At 46.6% G+C, this 13,007-nt stretch overlaps 1 protein-coding gene across 2 annotated transcripts in view; it reads left to right on the top strand.

Annotated features, from left to right (window-relative positions):
* Positions 1 to 13,007, top strand: part of ORC2 (origin recognition complex subunit 2) — a 32,987-nt gene that overhangs the window by 10,616 nt on the left and 9,364 nt on the right. For both annotated transcript variants that reach the window (XM_073306371.1, XM_073306369.1), the window contains 8 exons: positions 226 to 324; positions 2,283 to 2,392; positions 4,046 to 4,178; positions 4,659 to 4,755; positions 7,452 to 7,598; positions 8,342 to 8,513; positions 10,978 to 11,039; positions 12,007 to 12,125. In XM_073306371.1, the coding sequence (XP_073162472.1) occupies positions 226 to 324; positions 2,283 to 2,392; positions 4,046 to 4,178; positions 4,659 to 4,755; positions 7,452 to 7,598; positions 8,342 to 8,513; positions 10,978 to 11,039; positions 12,007 to 12,125 (939 nt within the window). The remainder of the gene's footprint in view (positions 1 to 225; positions 325 to 2,282; positions 2,393 to 4,045; positions 4,179 to 4,658; positions 4,756 to 7,451; positions 7,599 to 8,341; positions 8,514 to 10,977; positions 11,040 to 12,006; positions 12,126 to 13,007) is intronic.

Raw genomic sequence — 13,007 nt, 5'->3', positions numbered from 1 at the left:
TAATTCCTCCCAAATCTTTTTCATAAACATTCCTAAAAGTCTGAGAGCGAGGTTGGCATCTCTGCTTTAGGTTTTCTCCTCAACCCCATCCCCTCTTAACTGAGGAGCAGGTGTGGCTGTAAAGTGGCATCCTAACCCAGCAATTTGAGTCAAGAGAGTGGGGTGGGGAGAGAGAGAGAGCCCACAGAACCTACCTGAGACTGACATTTCGCTCTGCCTTTTCAGAGCAACCTGGTGGAAGAATACTTTGAGGCACACAGTAGTTCCAAAGTTCTAACCTCCGATCGAACCCTTCAGAAGCTGCAGAAAAGAAAGCTGGATCAGGTACAGTTTGTAGCAGATGAAACCATCTTCAGAACGGAAGGCCTTGTCTGTGGTGGACTTTTTCGCCCCCTGAAATTTCCCACTGTTGCTACTACCAGATCAGCTTTACTGGTGCTAGCAGTGGCGGGAGCCCTAGGGTAGACTTGTGCCAACAGTCCATTGGTGTTTGAACTATTATGCTTTGTACAGCTACTCTGAGTCGGGTCAGGTGACACAGTGGTTAAACTGCTGTCGCCTTCTCTGCTCTAGTGCTCCCACCATTGGAGCTGAGGAAAGTGGTAGCAACAGTGGGGAAACTGTTGTGGGGAGGAGGGAAATGTGTCGTAGGTGCTGGCTAATAGGTCGGTTGAATGTTGAAATCGCTAGAATTCAGGATGTAGGGGAGGTAGAAGGGGCTGATACAAATAGAGGGCAGCAATGAAGTCTGCCTTTTGTGAACAAATTTGTTAAAAGTAAAAACCCATCTATTCCCCCAGATGAGCTGAGGGGAGTATTAATGGTGTGGGGGAAGATTTCAGCTCTGGGTTTGTGATTCAAATCCCACCCAGGTTGGGGGCAGCCAGAAATGTTACTATCTGGCAGCTATTCAGTGGCCTCTATATATATGTGTGAAAGGGAGTGTTGTCCCAATCTGGTTCCCAGTAGACAGGCCTCCACATCTAACTCTGGTGGCTTCTTAAAAAAAAAACAAAACAAAACTCAAATGTGCCACTTGTTGACACTCCCCATGGAGAGGCTGTGGATTGAATGTATCATGGAGAATGAATGATCCCTTCGTCCCTAGAGGTGGCCTCTTCGGAGCAGGGACTCAGAGAAACAGGTGCTGCTGGTGCCTGCTGTCTGTTCGGTGAATACCTAAGATTTTTGTGTCTGGGGTTATCGGTCTCACTCCATGTTACCAAAACACATGTGTTCGGATTACCTGCTGGCTGCTGCCTGGATTGTGCATAATGCATTACCCAGGGAAAACTCTGGTGGATTCCAGGTAGTTAAATTGAACGTTCCTGTGTATTGGGAAATCCAGACATGCAGTGTTTAATCTTCTGCTGATATCAACGGGACTAATGGGCAGCTTGATGCTCTGAAAGCTTTGTGTTTATTTGAAATAGCACAGTTGCCTTCTGTTTTCTCTCCAGAGTAAACTTTCTCCTGCCACATGGGGGTGGGAAGTGAATGCATTAATTGGAGAATTTGAAGCCTGCATAGGTCTCATGCCACAGCAGTTCCAATTTCATTGCCAACATTTTAAGTAGTGTTGCTAGCTTACACGTCGGGACTTTGGCATGTCTCTTAAAAGCCTGAACTAGCCCTGCAGATTCGTAATACATTTCTCATAACACTTTCTCTGGTGAGACTAGTTTTGATCTGCAGGTTAATTCTTTCCTATTTGTTTTCTAATACTCTGGAGTCTTCTCTTTAAACATAATACCTCATGGACTTTAACCCTTTAGTGACTGAATCAACTGAACTAACGCAAACCACATTGACAGGCACTCTGGTCTTGCCCAATGCTAATGGGGTTGTCTCTGGTTCGGTGCATCCATTATGGCCAGAGCATGCTCAGCGGAGAAAATCCAGCTGCTGGTGCAGAAGAAGCTGTGAATGTGCCATTGTCTCAGTAGCAGTATGCCCAGATGCTGCAAGGTGAGGCAGAATGAGCTGTGACCAAGAGACAGGGTTGAGCATTCTCAGATCAGCCAGAGATTTCTGTGTAAAAGTGGGCAAGTCATTTGCCTTCCCCATCAGCAAACCTGGGCTAATTGTTCCCAGTGGAGTATTGTAGTTTAATTAATTAATACTGGTAAAGCACTCTGATCTTTGAATGGAAGGTGCTGTAGAAGTGCAGTGTTTGTAAGGGTTCAGTCACACATTCCAGGCACATATTTAGACACCTGTTTAGTCATTGTCTTCAACCCTAAACCCTGTATGACTGTCCTATTCTCCCCTTCTAAACACAGCAAACGCTGCTTGTCCTCCTGAACAAGGCTCCCCCTGCCTTCACTGCTGAATTGAAGGAACTAAACCAACAGCACGAATCCTTGTTTTCCAAATGGATGCTGCAGTTACAGTAAGTATCAATGGATTCCTCTAAGAAGATAACAGTGAACATTATTTCCCAACATAGCATCAGGAAAGCCTCTGCTAATTTAAATTATTGTCCCACAGATGGGCAATGGAATGATTCACTGTCTCAATTAGGGTTGAGGTTGCAGGATAAGCAGGTGTAATTTCTTAGGTGAAGTCCGTGTAATGCATCTCTTGTGAGACAAGTATTGCAAAATTAACTATGAGCTGAACAGCCGGGGTTTTTAGAGGTGTAGAGTGTCCTCAGTTGATGGGAGCTGTAAGTGCTCATTAGTATATTTTATAAACAGTCGAGTGTATGAGAGAAGGGGGAAAGACCATTTAGAGCATACAAGTCTGTTAGCAAATCACCAGTACCACTTTCCATAAAATCTGGTTTTCTTCAGTAGCGTAGTAGTGAGCTTTCTTAGCTTGAGGGATCTAATAGTTAATAGTTGCAAGAAGAAAAGTGCCGAGTCTGTTGAGGACTGTAGGAGCTCAAATTCTATGTCAATTTGTGAGAGAGTGAGCAGGGGTGGGGGCACGCTTCCATTATATTTAATGAGTGTTGCTTTGAGCTCTAAGGTTCCATGGTGCTTTACAGAAGACAAGGTCCCTGCCTCTAGAGGATTCGATCCTAACTGGGACAAAGGATACAGTGGCTAGTAGCACAGAGGAGGGCAGGTGCAGACTTATGGGAGGACATCAGTGCTAGAAGGCTTTGTGAAAGGAGTGTGGTGCAAGGAGGAAATTGCGGTGTCATGGTTCATGGGACAGGCCCAGGCATATGGGATAATGTGAGGAAAGATGGCAGGCTGGTGTGACAGGGAGCAGTTGGCGATGGAAGATACTATATGTGGGGAGTAAGAGCGACCTAGGTTTACAATAAATATTCTCACTGGGTTAAATCCAGAGAGGTCTCGCTTGCTTGCACTGAAGTTAGTGGGAGTTGTCTGTGCGCAGCACCTTGGGATCTGACCCACTCTTGCCTCTTCCATTGACTCATCATTCTTCCTTTGAGCCTGAGATGCTGTGCCTCTCCTCATAAGAGGTCTGTGATCTGCAGTGTCCTAAAGCATCCCTGTATCTGCCTGTCTCTCACTACATTGGATAATTAAAGGCTAAATCACAAGTATTAGAATAGCATGTCTTGATTTTGAAATCATGACCTTTGACCTGGCTAGAAAAGACACATTAGAAGCAACTGGTAGGCTTCCATTTGCTGTCTCATAGCTGCTGTGATTCATGGGAAAAGCTGAATGTACTGTGCCTGAATAGCTTGTTGGAGGGGCCTGTGCAGTGGCTTTGTGAGCAATTGCCATGTTAGTCTGCGCTGTTTCAGAGGTCCTAGATTTATATGCTGATAGTCTTCAGACAAGCGTCCCTTTCTTGTGTAGGACAGCAAATTCCCAGGTCTTGAATATGCTGACAAACACTCCTTTTCATTACATGGAATGACCATACCCGCTCATCTCAAACCCCTACAAACTGAGGGATTGGCTGGCTGCAAGCTGAAGTAGCCTGGACTTGATTGACTCTTTAGAATTAAAAGATTGTAGGAGGAGAGGGGATCAGATTGTTTCATGTAATGAAGACACAGATGTGAGATTCTAGGACCTCTCGGTTTGATTCCTTTAATCTGCTCTCTTTGCTGCAGCCTGGGGTTCAGTATTGTGCTTTATGGACTGGGCTCAAAGAGAGATTTATTGGAGAAGTTTCGTACCTCTCTGCTCCAGGATTCTGTTCACCTTGTTGTCAATGGCTTCTTCCCCAGCATCACTGTGAAATCAGTAAGTGTGACAAAGCTTGTGAGGTTTTTAAGTTGCTGCTTGTTATCTGCAGCCACTAAAATCTTCCAATACAAAACATTTAGTGTAGACCACAGGAAGCTTTCCCAGTTTCTAAACACAGACTCCTCAATGAATAGCATTCCCTGTTCTCACTTCTCCTTGAGTTTAAAGAAACTTTGGCCATGCTAGGGATTGGTGTACCTGTCATTGCTGTACCTGAACTAGTGCAAACTCCCGAGTATAGATGAGGTATCCCATAATATGCAACCTACTCCCATTTCAAGCAGAGAAAATCATGACTTACCTTGACTACCCTAGGGGTTTGCACTATGTGCAGCTATGCTGACAACTGGTCACAGACAGCTGGAATTGGTGCAAATCTTTGGTGTTAGCTGAGGCCCAACTCTTAGATTTGGTATTAAGCCCATAGTTATCAGAAGTCCCTCAGGATGATAATGATTTTGCACTTTTCTGTTACAGATTCTGAACTCCATAACAGAGGAGGTGCTGGATCATGTGGGGACTTTCCGCAGCCCTATGGATCAGTTAGACTTGATCATGAAAAGATTTAAAGAAGGTAAAGCGGCTGAGCAGGTGCCCTAAAGCTTAGACTCTCTCTGATCTTGGAAAAGCTTGTGCAAGTCTGGTGTCTTCCTTGAAATCACATACACTTCTGACTTGCTCAGTTGCAATCTATGTGTTGACTCTTGCTGTTGTTGTGATTTTTGTGGCTTTCCTGGAAAATATACATAGTTCTCTGAATAGATGCGTAAGTGCACCAGGGTGCTGGCTTCTTTGTTGTGAAATATGTGAAGGTATCTTGAAATTGAATGCCTGGAAATACAGCATTCCCTTTCCTCAGTTTCAGTATGTTAGCTTAGACGTGTTGCCAAGGAAAGGTGAGAAAATGAGCGTTCTGACAATGAGCACGAGAGCCTCACGTCTGCTCTACTGAGTGCTTAGTTTCTTCACTTGGTTCATTGGAGGAGTTTGTGCCATATATCTCATCAGCTGTAAGTTCATTGATAGAACAGAATATGGGTAAAATCTAAACTTTTTGTTTGGGGGTGGGTGGGAGAAGGAGGTTCTTACTGGTTGCCTGAGGGCCTGAACAACACCCATTGAAGCCAAGAGAGCTGAAAATTTCAAAAAAGCCCAGATGCCCAAATACCACTGACATTTAATGGGAGTAGGGGGCTGAACTCCCTTAAGCTCCTTTGAAAACCCCGGCCTAAGAGGCTTGCCATAGGCTTCAGTGGACATTGGATTGAGCTTTGAATGTACGAGGTCTAATTGGCTGAAAGTGACTGGCGATGTAACTTAATGTATGCAGACCCCTCTGTTGTTGATGGCTGTTTTGAGCAAACGAAGTAGGAAGTGGGAGTTCACGTTCTAAAAGCAATGTTAAATGGGTCCTGTCATATACAGAGTGCTTGCTGAGTTTCATATGTAACCGTATAGCTGTATGCTGTGTGTGTACAGTCCCAGTAGCTAAATTTTGTGTCTACATCTGTCCATATATGATGTTGCCATTGGAGCCTTAACTCATGTATCTTCCACCCCGCAGATGTTCATCCTTCATCTGTCTTTGTGCTTTCCTACAGAGAGTGGGTAGGGGAAAGGTTGGCTGGCTGGCTGGAGGCAGGTCCCCAATTGTAGCTGTTTTTATGCAGCATCACAGGTGCTAAACTCTAGCTGTCTCCCAGAGCCATGGGCAGTTGAGTAGCTACTTGGTTTCTGCACAAAACAGAATTTATAATTGGCTAATGGTTTGTCAGGCAGTTTACTGGGCTTGCCAAGCAGCTGTTTCTTTGGGAGCTTTAGCAGCCACAGGCTAAGTTTGAACTTTGAATGTTCATCCATTTGCATTGTGTGTGTCAAAAAGTCTTAAAGTACATCTTCGCAGCAGCTGGGAGATGCGATTCCCAGCTTGGGTAGATATACAGCCCTATCTTTGCTTAAGCTAGCATCTAAAAATAGCAGTTTCTGTGGCAACCAGGGCTAGCCCCTGGAGTACATACCCAGGGGCTCGGGCATGATCATACTTGGCTGCTTAGGCTAGCTGCCCACCACTGCCACCCCACTCTGCTCAGGTTAGCATGTGTACCTCTGCCTGCACTGGGAATTACATCTCCGAGCCACTGTATAGGCATACCCACACAGAGCTCCTTAAAGGCATGTTGAGAGAGATTACTGTTCAAGTCAGTGGGCTTTGGATCAGATCCTCTGTGAGTGGGAGGGTTTTATTTGGTTTTCAAATTTTTTTTTTCTGGCGACCCAGTTGAAGAAAATTGTTGATGCCCGTGACCCAGTGGAGCTGGGGATGAAGGGTTTGGGGTGTGAGAGCAGCTCTGGGCTGGGGCAGAGGGTTGGGGTGCAGGGGTGAGGGCTGCAGGGTGGGGCTGGGAATAAGAGGTTCAGGGTGTGGGAGGGGGCTCAGGGCTGGAGCAGGTGGTTGGGGTGCGGGAGGGTGTCCGGGCTCGGGTGAGGCCAGGGATGAGGGGTTTGGGGTGCAGGAAGGGACTCTGGGTTTGGGGGAGCTCGGGGCTGGGGCAGGGGATTGGGGCGTGGGTTTACCTCGGGCGGCTCTCAGTCTGTGGCGCAGCAGGGGTGCTAAGGTAGGCTTCCTGTCTGTCCTGGCACCGGAGACCACACTGCTCCCCGGAAGCGGACAACAGCAGGTCCAGCTCTGCGTGGCTCTCACCCACAGGCACCCCCTACTCCCCCAGCTCTCATTGGCTGTTTCCTGGCCAATGGGAGTGTGGAGCCAGTGCTCAGGGCAGGGGCAGCATGCGGAGTCCCTTGCCCTTCACCCCACCACCACCACCTAGGACTTCTAACGGCCCGGTTGGCGGTGCTGACCAGAGCCACCGTGACCTAATCTCTTCCATTCCGCAACCCAGGACTGGGTCATGATCCACAGTTTGAAAATCACTGGTGTAGAGGCTCAGAACTAAAGGCATAAAAAGCTTTAGCCCAAAAGAGAAACTTCTGGACAGATTATGAGCAAGTGAAGCGGGGGTTGAGAGCTACAGTGGAAAGAACTTGTGTAAAATATTTCAGATGCCCTGAAATACAGGCTGATTGGCATCCGCAGGGCCTAGTAACCTGAAGGGGAAAGTCCTCTGACACTTGAATGATGGACGGACGTGCATAGGGGATTTGACAGGACTGGCTTGCACTCAAACCACAGTGAGAAAGAGGAATCTCTTCACTCTTAGTTCGGCTCCTTAGTGTGACTGTTCCCTTGCTGTTTTTTTCCCCCCTTTGTAGATTCTTCCTTGGAGCTCTATCTCCTCATCCATAACCTGGACAGCAAGATGTTGAGAGGAGACAAAAGCCAGCAAATTCTTGCACAGTTAGCATCCCTGCCCAATGTCCACCTCATCGCCTCCATCGATCACATCAATGCTCCACTCAGTGAGTCCCAGGGCCTTGGTCTCCTCCACTGTGCTTCCAGGAAAACCACCCTTCTGGGATTGTTAAATGCACTATGTGTATTGCTTGCATTGCCATATCTCTGCCCCGTGTGTGCGTAATGTACATGTATCTTTCGATTAGCACCTGGAGGCCGTGATCAGATGAGCCCCATTGCCCATGGGGCTGTACAAACACTCAACTATAGCTGCCAATCACTGTCAGATTATCTATAGAGTACTAATGCTTTGCCGAACCACTGGTTCAAACCCCACGTTGTTCAGACTGGCGCTATCTTATAGCTTCTAACTGAAAGTGGAATGGAAAAGGGGATGTGTGCAGAGTGCGTGTAAATTCTTTGGTACAGAGAACGTTTCACTCTGAGTGTAAATGGCGGAGTAAATAATATTGCTCTATATAAGTGCGGATTCACTAAGGCAGTGGTTCTCAACCAGGGGTATGTCATAGGGGTACTCAGAGGTCTTCCGGGGGTATGGGACGGGTTTAGAGGGGTTGCAAGTGCAGGGCTGGTGTTCGGGGGTAGCGAGCAGGGCAATTGCCCGGGACCCCACACAGCAGGACTTGGGCTTTAGGAGTCCAGTAGTCTGGAAAGGTTGAACCACTGCTCTAAGGTTGTGCTGCTGCACTAAGCACTAGACCTTAAAATGTTTTATATTGTATGACTGGGAGAAGCTAAATCTGCAACCCTGTCCATCCTTTCTTCCCTTTTGTGTGTGTGTGTCTAGTGTGGGATCAGGCAAAACAAAGCCTCTATAACTGGCTCTGGTATGAAACAACCACTTTTAGTCCCTACCTGGAAGAAACCTCCTACGAGAACTCGCTCTTAGTGCAGCAGTCTGGGTCTCTGGCTCTGAGCTCCCTAACGCATGTCTTGCAGAGTCTCACTCCCAATGCCAGGTAAGATACTATCACGTTATTGTTCTAAGAGCTAGAAGCCCCAGTTAAGATTGTGCTAGGTGTTGTGTGTACGTGTAGTAAGAGACAGGCCCAGTCCCAATCCCAAAGATCTTACAGATAAGAATCAAAAAGGGTGAGAGAGACAAGGCTGTCATCTCCAATTTCCATATGGGTAGAGCCCTGCGTGGATACAAATTTATATCCATGGATAGAAATCGGTATCCGCAGAACCTCAGCGCTTTCGCGGGAACCGCAGCAGCAAAAGGAGCCGAATGTGGGCGCTGCTCCTAGGAGCCAGTGCCCCACGCTGGCAGCTCCTCCAGCGCAGCTGTACCGCTCCCAGCCGTGCCCACTGGGCTGGGCACTGGGCTCACAGGCAGCTGTGCCTGGTTGTGCTCTTGTGTGCAAGTGGTGCACACCCCCAGACTGGAGATGCAGACAGCTGCGTGGAAGGGGTGGGGGCGGGGCTGCAGGCAGTGCACCCGCGCTGGAGGAGCTGCCGATGCGGCGTGCTGGCTCCTGGGAGTGGCGACCCCATGTTCTGCTCCTTTCGCTGTTGTGGTTCTGCAGATACTGATTTATATCCGCGGATATACATTTTTATCTGCACAGGGCTCTGCATATGGGGAACTGAGACATGGAGTGATTAAGTGACTTGCCTGGTGTCATTAAGAAGTCAATGGTGGAGCTTGAATTGAACCCTGATCTCCTGAGTCCCAGTCCAGTTCCTTAACCACATGCCATCCTTCATCTCGCTTTTCTCATAATTGGAAAGCAAGGTCCCCGTTGGCTCTGTCTCAGCAGTGTGGATCTCAGTCTAGCTGGAGGAAGTTTAGAATGCAAAATATTGAAGTGCCAGCAGAGTCTGTATACACAATGACTTGGAATTGGTGTTCTGCTAAGTGCCCCTCTTCCGACTGCTTAGTGAGTCACTGATGGGTGAGGAATTGAGGGAATCTCCACCCACTCTCTCAGCCCTTCTTTCTGACTCCCTGAAATGTGCTCTATAGTGAAGGAGCAAGGTGACAGCCCTTACAGCTGGGGAATTGCAAAGGCTGCTAGCCTACCTCCTGGGGAGAGGGGTTGGGGGGAGGGGAGAGAGAGAGAGAGAGAATATGGAACAGCTTCCTGGAGAGATTGTCTTGCAGAGCCTCTCCCTGCCCATTCAGTATTGCAGAATGTTCCTGTGGCAGCTGTTACTTTCCCATGTAAGGTTTCAGAGTAACAGCCGTGTTAGTCTGTATTCGCAAAAAGAAAAGGAGGACTTGTGGCACCTTAGAGACTAACCAATTTATTTGAGCATAAGCTTTCGTGAGCTACACCTAAGTGAGCTATAGCTCACGAAAGCTTATGCTCAAATAAATTGGTTAGTCTCTAAGGTGCCACAAGTACTCCTTTTCTTTTTCCCATGTAAGCAACTGCAACTTTGGAAACCAGCATAACTTCGGCTGCTTTCCGTGCTGTTTAGCAGACGGAGACAACATGTAGAGTCCTCACCAAGAGATCAGCAAGTTCACGATGGACTGTAGTATGGGAGCCACTGATGTACAGCACTACAGAAAATAGATAGCTAGTATGCTGGCGTGGCTTACTAGACCTTTCATTCTAACAACCAAGAATCTTGCCATACAAATAAAAAAATGGAGGATCTGGCTTCCTGTATTGGTGCTTCTATCACCACACAGACACAACTCAATCTCAATTTCAATAGCAGTTCCTGCTGCATTTGCACATAGAGTGGGTGGCTACAGACACAGTCTAACAATACCGGACAGCTTGCTTTTGTCCATGGAGGAGCCTGTGTATGTGTTGACAGCCATCCCTTGGATGGGGTTTGGTAACATCTAAGACTTTCCACCTTAAATCCACCTCAGACTCTTTTAAAATACAAATTCAAAGTTTTAATCTGAAAACCTGCAGGGAAAAAGAGAATAATTAAGTGACTTCTGTGTTTGCATCTTATTTGAGTAAGAAAGTCAAGCTTGTTATTTCTGTAACTCATAGTGAATACTACTAACTGGATGAAAGGAGGCAGGTTCCATGACCAGCATATTGGTTGGTTTTTGCAGTGCAATGTATGAACTACAGAATTGCTTTGCATTGCAGTGTGACCTGCCATTTTTGATTTCTTGCTTATAGTGGGCAACAATAAAAGAATTAGGTGACTACATGGGTGTACTCCTGAGTCCTGTCTCCTGGGCTCTATGGAATGATAACTTAATTTGGGCTTTGTTCTATAGAACAATCGGCTTTCTGACACTTTTCAAGTTGATTGTTTAACTTGGGTTCCAAGTGATCAGTAGTCCTTACATGATGGAGGAATGGGACCACTTTGAATTAATGGCTCTTGGAAAGCAAGTCTTTTCCTCCAGCTGCTGCATACACACAAGACTCTGTTCAAGAAAAATTGTTTAACATTTCTGTAATGGCCTTCCAAAAAAAAAAAATTTTTTTTTCCCTATAGAGGGATTTTCAGACTGCTGGCTCAGTATCATCTGGAGAACAAGGATAACCCATCTTACCCAGGTACCTGGTGTTTGATGTAGGAATGCATGTGGCATTTCCTCTCTTCTCTTAAGTGGCACCATTGACAGTTCAGTCAAGGTGCTAAAATGGGAGAACTCAGCTTCTGTTTGTTGCCATAGCAGATTTACTGAAACTGCTGGCTCTTGAAAGTGAGTTTAGTACAGAGCATCTCTACCAGTGCTGTGCATTGGGCTACATGTTCTGGTGTGTGACATGAAATCAGATGAATGGCTGAGTTCAGAGGATCTCTTCTTACTGTCACCCATGGTGATAGTGAAATCCTCCACATGAGGCTGAGTTACAAAACCAAGGAAGAAATTGACTGTCACACACCATCCATTGATTAGGGGAGACCAGGAGTCGAGACCTCTTGGGTTCTGTTACCACTTCTGCCACTGACTAACTGCGTGACCTTAGTCAGGCCACATAATCTATGTCCTGGCTTGTCCACCTATGATACCTACAGGTTAATGTCTGTAGTGCTCTGCAACTTGCAAATAAATGGCATAGTATTAATAATCTAGGAAGATAAAGATAAAATAATATAGGAGCTTGCAGTGAACAAGAAACCCACACTGGGCTGTGCGCTTGAGGTGCTCTGAAAGTTTGACTTTTCCAAATGGAGGATCTTGTACTGTCAGATCTGCCACTTTACATTCCTGAAATCCCTTTAGCTTGGCTGTATCTGTGGAACAAAGCTGTGGCTGACAAATGCATTAAATATGGTCAGGATGTATGTTCTGAATTTGATCAGAGTAACAGCTGAAATAGCAGGAGATTCCTTCTCCCTCTTTTTAAGGGGGCTCCTCAAATTGGATGTCCCAGTAATGCTGCTTTATAGTGAGCAAGCTGTGCAATTTATCCTTCAGGATTGCAGGAGAGGAAGTAACTTTGCCCTCTACCAGAGCACATGGATCTGCTTTGGTTGCTGGCTGTCTTGATTTATTTAACTCCTCTCCATACCCAGGACTATCTTTCCAAGACTTCTACCAGCGGTGTCGGGAGGCCTTCCTTGTGAACAGTGACCTGACTCTTCGGGCTCAGCTGACAGAATTCAGGGACCACAAGCTCATCCGGACCAAGCGGGTGAGCTAGGCAACTTTATCTTGACTGTGGCTGCAGGGGTGGCCTTACTTTTTATTTCACTACTTGCATACTGTTGAGTTTACCTGAGACTGGGGCAGCACCTGAGATGAACTGTACCCATGTCCAAAGTACACTCTTCGAAGCACTGACAAATGGTCAGTGCATTAGAGAAGGGCTGAAGGCCTATAGCATGCTACCTGCTTTTGCATGCAGGCCTCTCAACTTTCTGTGTAATGGAAAGAGACTGCAGAAAGTGCAACATAGCTTAGTTACTTAACAACACAGAGCTCCTCTGGGTATTCAGTGGAACCCTGATTACCTGAAGATTTCGAGGAGCAATCTGAAGCATTTGGATAACTAGAAGAGACTATTTAGCAAGCTTTGAAGTCTGTTCTTGGAGTCCCCAGAATGGAGACTGCTAGCCAGCTCCAGCAACAAGGCTGCATTCCCAGGTCTCCCAAACCCAGAGCTCTGTGTAGAGGATCTTCTAGCTGCAAACTGACTTAACAACAGGAGGCAAGCACAGGGCTCTGGCCTTGAGGGACATAGATCAGAGGAGTGAATAGAGGCACATTACACCCTTGGGGAACTTAACAGAACTTTGCTTAAGCACAGTTGTACTGTGATGTCTGCCTGCATTATCACTACCGCATTATAGCTGATAAATGTCTGAAGAACTCCTGTTGCCACTTTTCTCTATTAGACTGTGTTCCTCTGTGTAAGTCATTTAAGTAAAGTGAAGTAAGTAGGGACTGCTCCCACTCTCTCGTGTAATATGCAAGGGTAATTGAGTCAGCTGTCTTCTAAAGCTTTGGGGTTTGTCTCCCAAAGCAGATATGAGCTGATTATTTCAATGTGCTTTTTCTCTTGTGGGCATGCTAG

Source organism: Lepidochelys kempii, chromosome 11 (assembly GCF_965140265.1).
Source record: "Lepidochelys kempii isolate rLepKem1 chromosome 11, rLepKem1.hap2, whole genome shotgun sequence".
In the NCBI taxonomy this organism is placed as follows: Eukaryota; Metazoa; Chordata; order Testudines; family Cheloniidae; genus Lepidochelys; species Lepidochelys kempii.
This window is presented reverse-complemented; position numbering and strand designations above follow the sequence as displayed.